This window comes from Carettochelys insculpta, chromosome 1 (assembly GCF_033958435.1).
Source record: "Carettochelys insculpta isolate YL-2023 chromosome 1, ASM3395843v1, whole genome shotgun sequence".
NCBI lineage: Eukaryota > Metazoa > Chordata > Testudines > Carettochelyidae > Carettochelys > Carettochelys insculpta.
The window spans coordinates 272,293,075-272,305,156 of NC_134137.1; the positions used below are offsets into that span (position 1 = coordinate 272,293,075).

Here is a 12,082-nt window from a genome sequence, read left to right on the forward strand (position 1 = left end):
TTCAAGCAGGATCAACCCCAACGAAGTCATCCCAGCCAGAACCTTGTCAAGCTGGGACTTAAAAACCTTTAGGGATGGAGAATCCACCATCTCTCTAGACAACACATCCCAGTGCTTCACCATCCTCCTGGTGAAGCAGTTTTCCCTAATATCCAACCTATGCCTCTCCTTCTGTAACTTCAGACCATTGCTCCTTGTTCTGCCATTTGTCACCACTGAGACCAATTCCTCTCCATCCTCTTTAGAGCTCCCCTTCAGGAAGTTGAAGGCTGCTATTAAATCACCCCTCAGTCTTCTCTTCTGTAAACTAAACAAGCCCAAATCACTCAGCCTCTCCTCATAGGTCTTGTGCTCCAGCTCCTTAATAATTTTCACTGCTCTCTGCTGAACCAGCTCCAGCACATCCACATCCTTTTTATACTGGGGGGCCCGCTATAAAGTCCTCTCCCCTGCCCTCTTGGCAGGACCAAGCACCATCCCCACCCCCGCTTTTTTTCTCCTATTTACCCCTAGAGCTCTCAATGGCCCCCTCACGGACTGAGCTCACAACCCTGGGTTTAGCAGGCCTTCTAATGCGCTGACAAGCGTGTACAGCAAAGCTGAGAGGCGGAGGACAGCAGAGGCGCTTCCCTTCCCCCTTCTTCTTCTGTAAGACCAGTGGTACCATGTGGGCGTGTACCCAAGAGTCCTGTGGCTGCTGTCCTCAACCGCCCCAGCGCCGTGCTCGGGAGAGGGACGAAAACGGTGGAGAGAGGAGGGCGTTTCGCAAGCCTGCCCCCAGAGGCGGAGAGCAGCTTTGCAGCAGTCCCGGCCTGAGCCTCAGCCCAGGCGTGCCGGGGTCCTGCCTGCAGGCTCCGACACCAAAGGGGAAGCGGAGGGGCAGCCGCGGCCGCGTTCAAGTGCAGAAGCGAAAGCGAAAGGGGACCTACCGCGTGCGCTGCGGCGCACAACTCCCCGGGCGAGGGCTCCGGGCGAGCGGAAGTAGCCGCCGCTGCCCCTTGTTACGCCCAAAGCCCGGGAAAGAGGAGGCGGGGGGCGCGAGTTAGCAGGGGGCGGAGGGGGAAACCCCTTCGACGGGCTGGGCGGGTGCGCCTTGGATGGGAGAGCTCGGGCGAGCCCCGAGGTGAGAGCGCCAAGGGCGGGAGGGAGGACCCCGCCGGCCGTGGGAGGGGACCGAGGGGTCTGGCGGGGGAGGGGAGCGCAGCCCGGGGCTTGCGCGAGAAGGGAAGGGGGTGGGGAGCAGCCCTGGGTGGGGGAGGAGTGACGGGAGGGGGTCAATGGGGAGGAGGAGACAGGCCGGATGGGGGGTGAGGGGAAGGAGAAAGGGGGGGCCGTGGGGGGAGGAGACAGGCCAGGGGGTATCATGCGGGGGAGGAGACAGGCCGGATGGGGGACGGGCCAGCCCGCGTGGGGAGGAGGCGAGCGCAGCAGTCCCGGGTGGGAGAAGGGAAGAGCCCGGGGAGTGTGCGGGGGAGACGGACCGGACCCCGCAGCTCTGCCAGTGTAACATCGGTGACTTCGCAGCGCGACCCCGCCGAGCCTCGTCCAGTCCTGTCCCGTCCCGTCCGCTTTGTGACTTCAGCGGCTCTGTAACAGAGCCCGCGGCGCCCGGCCGGGCAGGATGCTCTGCTTCATGCCGGGGGCGGCCTTCGTCCCCGCGCTGCTCGTCTGCTGGTCCTCGGCCGCCTTCATCATCTCCTATGTGATCGCCGTGCTCGGGGGGCACGTGGAGCCGCTCGTGCCCTACATCAGGTGGGAGTCCCCGGCCCCGCTCGCGGGACGGGCGAAGGCTGGCCGGGCCCGAGGGGAGGCAGAAAGTGGAGGGGGGGTGCAGTAAGGGGGGCTGAGGGCCGGAGTTGGGGGGGAACCTGCAGGCTGCAGCCCCCGTTGCTGGGGCAAGGTGTGTGGGGAACAGGGGAGGGGCTGGAGGAGGGGAAACCCTGCTGGGTGCAGTCCAGGGGGTGGCTGGGGAAGGGTATGGGGGATGTGTGGGGGGGGGCTTAGGGCTGCAGTGGGGAGCCATGGAGGCTGCAGCCAGGTGATTGGGGGAGGATGGAGGTTGTGGGGTGGAGAGGGCGTACCCTGCACTGGCATTGGAATGGAAAAGAGAAGGCTCCTGCTCAGGAGAGCAGGGCAGGGAAATTGGGGTTGTCCTAGGACAGATGCTGGGGCCCGCATCCCCGGGATGGCTGCTTGCCCCTCGCGGGAGGAAGGAAACAAGTGTTACAGGGTGGGCCCCATCTGGCTGTTCTCTATAGCAGTCAGCTGAATGCAGGGGAACAGGACCGCTCTCCTCCCGCTGCCTGCGACTCCTGCTTCCTGCAGGGGCCAGGGGTTAACAAGCACCCCCCAGGGACAAGTCGAGCAGTGCCCTGAAAATGCGCTGGGGTAGTGGGAGTTTTGCCTGGGCAGTGAAAGCAGGATTTGGGCCCAAAGAGTGCAAGGTGGTTCCAGGACCGAGAGGGAGTCTGACTTCACTCAGGAGCTGGTGTCCTGCAGTGTATATATTCTGTTTAGAAAGCCCAGAATCTGAGTTCTTCCTTGCCGTGTCTTTTAGTGTGACAATGTGCTGACCTACTCTGGGTCCCGTGGGTGCGCATGGGGTTTGATACAGCGGGGGGAGTCGGGTGGCCTGGGATCGACCACCCCAACTTTTTTAGCAGCCTTATACAGTGTAACAGCAATATGTGATTCAGTGTATCTACTTTAAAACCTAGGTTTCCACAGTATTACGAGTACCAGGAACAATAACACTCTGATTGTGAACACCACAATGCCCTGTGGCTGTTCTAAGTCCCAATAATTCTCTATACAGCCCCAGCTAGTCCAGCTAGTGGTATTTACCAATAGTGATTGATTCATTTATTCATAACTACAATTACTTAACACTTGTCATATATATATATATATATATATATTTGTTTGGCATAGGCTAAACACTAGGTTACATATAGCTGTATATAATTACATGTGACTTACCAATAACATCCAATGCTCCCACATGTCACCAACAACTACGTAACAGCAACCGTTCAAGTCAGAGATACGGCTTGGTTGGGACCTTTCGTGGTGGTGATGTCCGGGTGATCAGGCCGGGGTCTGCTGTCTGCACTGGAAGTTGCTAGCCTCCGCCTCGTGTCCAGGAGCCCACCCCCTTATTCCTGCTAAATCACCTTTTATACTGTTTCTTACTTGGGGGTTCAATACCTGGCCAATTAAAGCGTTTGTTACCTAATTTGGGCTTTCTATCCTCCCGGCCTGTCAGAACATGTTACAAGATTTCCTCTGTCCTTGGTCATTTTCTGAACCTCCCCCAGGACCCTCTGATGTTGCACAACCAAGATGTTCTCTTTGGGGGGGCTTCCAGCTACTTGCCCCAGCTGTTCTCTTTGGGGACTTACTATCTGCTTGTCAGGATGTTCTCTTTGGGGACTTTCCAACTACTTGTCAACTTTCTGATTTCTTTCTCCTGGCCTGACTTCAGACCTTCCCGCCATTGTATGATAGCGTTCCAAGATGGAGTGTATGGTCATTCTGCCTTGCAAGTGAGGCCCGGCCACCAGGCACTCGTGCTCCCACATAGTGGATGCCATTAAATGGCATTTATGTACTGGGCAGGCTGCTGACCCAAGACTGAAGCAATTTGTGTGGTAGTTTGTTTCTCTCTTCCCCTGATAATTGAGAGGTCTCACAAGTAAGCTAGATGGTGGATACAAAGTTTATGTCAGAAAGGGAAGGGAGAGCACATGTGTGAAATGCCTTAAAATGTTATCTTTTTTCCTCTTTGTTATTCACATACAGTTAAGTAAAATACAAATTAATCCTAGTTTTGACTCTTCATATCTGAATAGTATCCTCATCATCAACAGCCATGGGCTCAGTGCCCATTGGTGTGTGATGCCTCCCTCACTATTTCCTTCCATCTTTCCCTGCCCAGTGTGGAGTGGCTTAGTTTCTGTAGACTAGCTCCAATCACCTACCCATTCTCTGTGGGGTCTGCCTCTCCTATTCAAACCGTCCATTATGCCGAATACTAGGTCTTGATTTTTCATTTGTTGTTCAATATATGAATATGCAATTGAATAATTATCTTGATTTTGCTCCTGGGAGGTTAAAAGTGACCGGCAAAAGAGATAAATGATTTTTCCCCTTTTTCCTTCTTTATAATATGCAAAGAGGACATGAAAAGCAGAGTGGGGCAGGAGAGATTGTGAAGTGTTTTCTCTTCTTGCTCTTTTACATTAATACTTTAAGTCCTGTTTAGGCTGAAAGACTATTGCCCCAATGCTACAAATATTGTACTTACATATCTTTATGAACATGAGTAGCTTCATAAGACTACACATATGAAGTTATTCCTGTGAGTGTTTGCCAGTTTGGAGCCACAGTGAAATCTAGAGAATTTGTAGAAATGATGACATTAAAAGACACAAGAAAGCTGAAGTATTTAGTACCTTAGGCTACAATAAACGTATTTTGGCACCAAAAGATGCAAATAAGGGCCTAGTCGGGTTTTCTAAAGTGCCTAACTTCAAGGGAGTTAGGTGCCTAGGTATTTTTTGAAAATGTTAGTGCACACCTGCCTCTTTAGATGCCTGTATACCTTTAAAAAATCTTGCTCCTCATTCAGATTCCACTGAAATCAATAGAAAGCCTTTCATGGACTTGGTTTTGTGGTGATCTTTGGATCAGGTCCTATTAGCTTATTAAAAAGTGGTTTCACCTTACCTACACCAGTGTTGTTAAAGTAGAACAACACTAAGGTGTGGAGACACTTATGCTGGCATAAAAATTGCTTTATAATGGGATAGGTGTTCTCATATGAGAAGGGGAATAATAATCCTGGTCAACATTACCTTTATACACCTATAAATATGTCCATACCAGGTTTTTACAGATGTAGCTGTTTGTGTAAAAGAAACCCTACACCACTAAGTAAAATAGTTATACCAATACAACTTTCAAGCATATACTAGTCCTAAGTGACTGTTGCTTCTTACACCAAACACAGTCATGTAGTTGTTTACCCCACTTTTCCTGGGGTCTTAGTTATGCTATGCAAGGTACATACATGTAATTTAAGAAAAACATGTTTCTGTCCCTAATTTTCTCCATTTATTGTCTCAACATATGGATCTGGATCCTGTAAATATTTACCTGCTTCTTTTGAATTGTTTCTGATCTTAAATGTTTGTAGGATTAGGTAGAGTGTAAGATCTTTGGGACAGAAACTTGGCTTTTTAAATCCCATGTGTGTCTGTACCTTACATATCACAATTGGGGCCTGGATTGAAGTCACTAGAACCTCCAAGCTGCGTATGACACTTCAGAAATCTGAGAGCTGGGGCTTGAAGCCTCAACCTTGCTTCAGCTGAAGCCCCAAGCCCCAAGAGGTGTGCACATTGACATGAAGCCCTGAGACCCTCTCTCTGCTGGTCAGAAGCCCTACTCCAGCGCCCTGCTGCAAGGCTCCTGAGTGTTCCAACGCAGCCGGGTAGAAGGAGAGTGCGGGGACTCCATGAGCTACACTATCATGGTGAAAAAGCTGCATGTGGCTCATGAGCCACAGTCTGGCCATCCCTGCTCCAGAAGTTCCTGCAATTAAAATAATACATAATGCTAATTCAGTGGGGAGGGGAGATTTATTCTCTTTAAAGCATCATTGTGTATTTATTTAGACCTATTTATCTTCAGTGACTGACATTCTGAGTACAGGAAGCCTTTGGCTTTGTCAGTACACAAAAATTGTACTGCTGTGATTATATACACCTGGGAGCATTCTGCACCAATAAATTAAAAGTTCTGCAAATTTTATTTGTCAAAACAACACTACATAATCACACCAGTTTCAATTATTTTGCTAATTTATTTAAAACCGGCTGTCAGCAAGGGTGTTCCTAACAAAACAGATGCACATAAAAATTCGTCCCAGAACTAGGGAGTTAAAGAAACCCTCATGACATCCCTGTTTCTGTTTCTCTATTTCCTTCTCTCTCTTCCCTACCCCTGAGCCCAGTCAGGGATTCACACAACCACAACATCTCTTCTTCAAATCCCACCTGACATCCTCTTTCCTAGAGCCCAACTGTGGGGCCCTGCCAGCCTAGATAATTATAACCTCTCCACCCCAGAGCCCAGCCGCAGGGTCCCCTCATTCCAGATATCCACTTCTTCCCTTCCACCCCATGCTGATGCTTGCTCACAGTTTCCCTGGTGCTGCCCTCTCCTTCTGGCAGGGCATGCTGGGAAATGCAGCTGCCAGGCACTCTCTAAGCTACCCCTCTCTCCTGCTGACAGTGTCTTCTCTGTGCCACCAAGCTCTGCAATTCATTTCTATGGGGGAAAGGAAATTCTGTGTGCACAGTGCTAATTCCTGCAAAATTCTGCATTGCCCATTGGCACAGAATTCCCCCAGGAGTAACTCTATACCAGTATAGCTAAAACGGAACAATCCCCCTAATGTGGACACAATATTACTTGTGTAAAGGTATTTATTCCAGTGTAGCTTTTCCCTCCCCACATAGGAAGGGAAGTAAGGTATACCTGTTTAAAATTAAAGCGCCTTTATGCTGGTATAACTGTATCCACAACAGCCATTCTGCTGGTATAGCTTTTGCTATTTTTTTTTTAAATCACACCCCTAACTGACATATTGGTAAGCGTCCGTAGATGAAGCATAAGAACAGCCGTACTGAGTCAGACCAGAGGTCCATCAAGCCCAGTATCCTGTCTTCTGACAGTGACCAATGCCAGGTGCCCCAGAGGGAATGAACAGAATAGGTAATCATCGAGCGATCAATTCCCTGTTGCCCATTTCCAGCCTCTGGCAAACAAAGGCTGGGAACACCCTCCATGCCCATCCTGGCTAATAGCCATTGATGGACCTATCTATCCTCCATGAATTTATCTAGTTCTTTTTTAAACTCTGCTATAGTCTTGGGCTTCACAAGATCCTCCAGCAAGGAGTTCCACAGGTTAACTATGCTTACACATGGGTTCAACACCTTTACCTTTCCTCCAATGAAACTAGGCAAGACTAGACTTTATAATCTTGATATAGGTAAGATTTTAAATAAATAATAAAATACATTTTAGGCCCTCTTTATTCATCAGTAAGAAGTGGGGTGCGGGAGAAGGACAAGCTTAATTTATTTGAAATCCTTTACAGGTCACCTCTAAGACCTCACACAATTTGTAAGACAAATTTGGCCTCATGTCTGCTAGTAATTGTTCAGCCATCATTCCTGAATGAGTGGATGAAGAGAAGAAAATGTGCTCTATCTGTTCAGAGCAGCATGAATTGCATTGGTGGAAAAGGATATGCAGCAAAATTTGGCATACAATTTTTAATAGTTCTAAACTCAACTGATTTTAATAAAAGGCTGATGAAGTTTGTCAGTATGATATAGTAATTCATGCTATATAGCTGTAACACATTTTTATATTGTTTAGTACTTGGTTCATTCCTTAGAGTTTAATGGCTAGCTGTATTGTGGGATGTAGCCGTAAGCAAGCATGATTAAAGAGAAAGGGGAAGAATGTTGCAAGATATTTCAATTATGCAATATGTCAGTCTTGGCTCATTTACTGGATATTGGAAAAAAAACCGAAACCCTAGTTCTCTAGAAAGTGGAGTCCCAGTTAAAACAGGCTATTAACTGGCTTTAATTCAAGTTTTCAGTTATATTCATTTTATGTTATAAATACCCAATATATGTCCACTTACAGCTATTTCAGTTGTATTTCATTCTGATGTAACATATATCTTGTCAAGACATAGACTTTGTCTGCACTGGCCAGGCCACCTTCCTTCTACAGCTGCTTAAATTCAGCTCCTGGTAGGAAATTGCTCACAGGACTTCAATGTCTATGATACACAGAACCTAAAATGGGGAAGAATAGCAAGGTCTTTTGTTATGCTGCTCAGAATCTAAACCAGTGGTGTCCAAAAGTAATTTACCAGATTGCCACAGCCTCTTCCCCTTCCCACCCTCCGCCTGCCAGCCAGGCCACCCTACCCTACCCCAGGAATTACTCAGTGGAGCTGCACTATGTGATCTAAATTGATCTGTTAAAAAATGTTGAAGTAACTCTTTAGAACGTGCAAGGTTAAATTTTCTGGCTCATTTTTATCCGGTGGATTGAATACTCAGTGTCAGGCTCCTAAAGATATTTTCTGTAAAATGGATTATGTGAAGGTTAATCCACTGTGCCTGAAGGAACTAGCGAGTTCCTTCATCCATAGCAGGTTAACCTTGTGCATTATTGTAAATTAAATTAATAGCAGATTTTGTTTCATATGCACTATATACTTTTTTCCATTAAAAAGCTCTATATGCTGAATGTAATTTCATTTTAAATATATCTCACCGACAGGCTAAAGCAAATAATTTGTGTAAAATATGTACGGTAGTGGTCCTGAAAACATCAGTTATGCTTTTTGTGTTTTCATATCATGTTAGTTTTATTCTTTATAGTGAAACACATAGAAATAACATGATTTTGTCCCTTCAAATCCAGTACTATGCCTGATGGTGTCATTGTAGATGTGCCTATGATATTTGTGGTATAAAATGATTATTGTAAAATACTGTACATGGTTGAATATATACAGTCCTGAGTTCCTTTGAAACTGTAAAACTCATCTATAAAATTTAGTTTTAAGATAGATTGAATTCAGTAATGAGTGGCACATAGTACAATTTAAAATTATTTAGACTGCTCTTAAAATGTGAAGTGTTCCCAGAACTTCGAATTACTGCATATTTCACATCTGCAGATTCCATTTCCCTTTCACCTGAAGCCCTTCAAGGGCTTTGAAGTAATCATGGTTCAGTACTTGGGTTGCATAGAGTAATTTGCAGTTTGCAGAAATACTTCAGAATTGTCTCAAGTGGCTCTCTTTGGAAGCAAGTCTTCTGTCATTTTTATAAAACTGCTCAAAGCTCATGAGGAAATATTAAAAAATTCAAGATTAAAAAGGTCCTGATAATTAAAGCAATTATGACTTCAAGCTATGGAGTATGGCAGAGCTCCTAACACCCCTAATTCCATCACATACGTCTGCCTGGAGAAAAGACTTGTATGGCTATAGCAGATACTACCTTACTAAATTGTTTAACTAAACACAATAATAAGCTAAGGAGGGAAAATTGCAGAGCTTATGTTTTGAACTAGTTGCGGGTTTGATCATTAACAATGTGTTAAGTATCAGAGGGGTAGCTGTGTTAGTCTGGATCTGCAAAAGCAGCGAGGGGTCCTGTGGCACCTTATAGACTAACAGAAATAGATGAGCATAAGCTTTCGTGGGCAAAGACCCACTTCTTCAGATGCACTGACGAAGTGGGTCTTTGCCCACGAAAGCTTATGCTCATAAATTTCTGTTAGTCTATAAGGTAACAATGTGCTGTAGTCTTGATTCTTCTTTTACTTTACAGCCGTTTTACATTGATAGAATATCATTGATTTCGGCAGAGTTAGTTCCCATTTATACTATATAAGTGAGAGGAGACGTGGGGCCTTGTAGCTCTTTCATTTTAATGAATCTGCTCATTCTTTTATCAAAGGCAGCTCCATACAAGTAGGGAGAGGAGAATCCTGGAGTTGAGGGGTGAGGTGTGAATCAGAGTTCAACTCTACCCTTTGATAGCAGAATTATCCATAGGCTCCAGCAGTCCAGCAGAGACTCATATGTTCCCACAAACCTACATACTCTCAATTAACATTGTCTCAACTGCAGTACTACTTTAGCTGGCCATTGAAGAAGTGGGTCTGCCCCACGAAAGCTCATCACCTAATAAATTATTTTGTTGGTCTTTAAAGTGCTACACGACTGCTTTTTTTTTGGTTTTATCCTTGGCAAAGTTCACCAATGTCCTTCTAACTCGCAGCTGTTCACAGATAACTGAGGTGTAAATCCAGGTCATCACAGCTGTGTATGAATGATGAATTTGGGGGAAGTTTATAGTTCAGAGACTGTGTTCAATGGCAAGCTAACACTTCTCTCACCCAAAAATAAATGCTCAGATTGACCAGTAAAGCCTGAGACGTGCAACAGAGGGCATTATATTTTCTTGTGGAAATGTCTGTCTTCTTAAAATAAAATCTCATACAAATGACATTTCTTTTTGGGGAATTGTATTATAATTTAGAACTTCAGTCTTATAAACTTCATGAACTTTTTTGTTCTTGTTTTAGTGACACAGGGACAAAACCTCCAGAAAGTGGCATCTTTGGATTTATGATCAATATTTCAGCATTTTTAGGTATGTATGGGGTATTTGCTCTGAGCAAATAAAGGGCCAGATTCTGTCTGAACAGCAGAGAATCTGAAGCTAGGAGCAGAAACTAGGTGCCCCTATTCTAGTCCTCACAAAATATTGCAGAAAACCCATTCCAAGACCCCATAGGGGGAACTGCAGAGTGTGTCATAGGGTTCAACGACTGTAGATAATGGGTTGATTCTGTGATCCACTAAGCTCACTTAATCAGTGCAGAATGGCCTTAAAGTAGCTAGATATCACCAATGGGAGAAAACTGTCTGCTGGCATAAATCTGGCTCCCCACCACAACCTATAGTATAAGGGAAAGGAAGAGCTGGGGTGGGTATGGGACAGGGAAAGGTGTGGTAGAATGATAGCATGGACTCAGCTATAGCTGGTCCACCAATCATATAAGGTTCCTTAGAGTGTGGATAAAAATCAGTGGTATTTTTGTTTAATATCTAATATTTTAAAATTTAAAATTAAATCTAATATTTTAAATTTAAAAAGGTTTATCTTTTAAAAGTAATCCTATTCTAAACAACATTTAGAATTGGCAACTTGTGTTGAGGCCTGAACTTTCCATAATCTATTAAAATAATTTAAATTAAGTAAAATTATTCAGTACATATTTTCTCTTTTAAAGAAAGAGAAATAATGAAATGGTTAAGTCACTGGTTAAGCACACAGAACCAGAATTTGTTTACATGCTATACCAGCTTTTGAAAGCAAGTAGCTTATTTTGCAGGTGCAGTGAAAATATTTTCGTAACTTCCATTTATTCAGCTAGCTCAGTTTTGTGATTAGTTCCTTCAAATGGAAGTTGAAAAAGCAGAAAAACTTTTTGGCTACATCTCCACTTACAAAAAACTTTGAAACGGCCATGCGAATGGCAAAATGGAAGAATACTAATGAGGTGCCAAAATGAATATTCAGCATCTCATTAGCATGTCACCGGCCACAGCACTTCAAAAGTGCCGCGTTTTGCTCGCCTGCAGCTCATCTACATGGGGCTGCATCCAAATCCCCTTATCACTATCAGCAGACAGTTTTATTCCACTGGTCATTTCTAGCTACTTTAAGGCCATTTTGCACTGACTACGTGGCCTTAGTGGATCACAGAGTCAACCCATAATCTGCAGTCTTTGAACCTTAAGACACACTCTGCAGTTCCCCATGTGGGGTTGTGGAATGAGCTTTCTGCAACGTTTTGTGGGGACTAGAATAGGGGCACCTAGGGGGACGAGGGGATTTTGATATTTGCAGGGTCCTTTCAAAAAGGACCCCCATGTAGATGAGCCACGGGCAAGCAAAAAGCAGCACTTTTGAAATGCTGCAGCTGGAGGCATGCTAATGAGGCTCTGAAATTCATTTTGGCACCGTATTAGTATTCTTTGATATGGCCATTAGCATGGCCATTGTGAAGTTTTTCATAAGTGTAGACATGGCCTTTATCTTCTTCCAATCTGTAAATAAAAACAGGTGCAAGAGAATGAGATCTACTAGTTCAAAAATCTTGAAGGACGTGGTGAACAGAAACATACAATTCACTAACTACAGGCAACACTTCCTTTTAACAAATAAGTTTTAAATGTAAAATATATTTTCGTAAACTTTTTGATAAATTTGTTTATGTATCCGGCTCATTTAAAAATGCTGGTTTTGTGCTCTTTGAATTGAATTTGAATATATATTCAAATAGATTGACGTAAACAAGTAAAAATCAGTCATCATCTAGCAAATAAGAAATGCACTCACTATTCACTATTTTATAACCATCATAAAAATGAAAAAAAAAATCTGACTAAATGTAAATTAAG

General features: G+C 44.7%; 1 protein-coding gene across 2 annotated transcripts in view; it reads left to right on the forward strand.

Moving 5' to 3' along the window:
* The first annotated feature begins 1,058 nt into the window (after nucleotides 1-1,058).
* Nucleotides 1,059-12,082, forward strand: part of DRAM1 (DNA damage regulated autophagy modulator 1) — a 31,664-nt gene continuing 20,640 nt past the window's right edge. The window contains exons 1-3 of one of the 2 annotated variants that reach the window (XM_074983823.1): nucleotides 1,059-1,123; nucleotides 1,525-1,752; nucleotides 10,198-10,265. In XM_074983823.1, the coding sequence (XP_074839924.1) occupies nucleotides 1,622-1,752; nucleotides 10,198-10,265 (199 nt within the window). In that variant the 5' untranslated portion in view covers nucleotides 1,059-1,123; nucleotides 1,525-1,621. Of the gene's footprint in view, nucleotides 1,124-1,404; nucleotides 1,753-10,197; nucleotides 10,266-12,082 lie in introns of those variants that run through there. The other variant, XM_074983824.1, reaches the window with a different exon arrangement.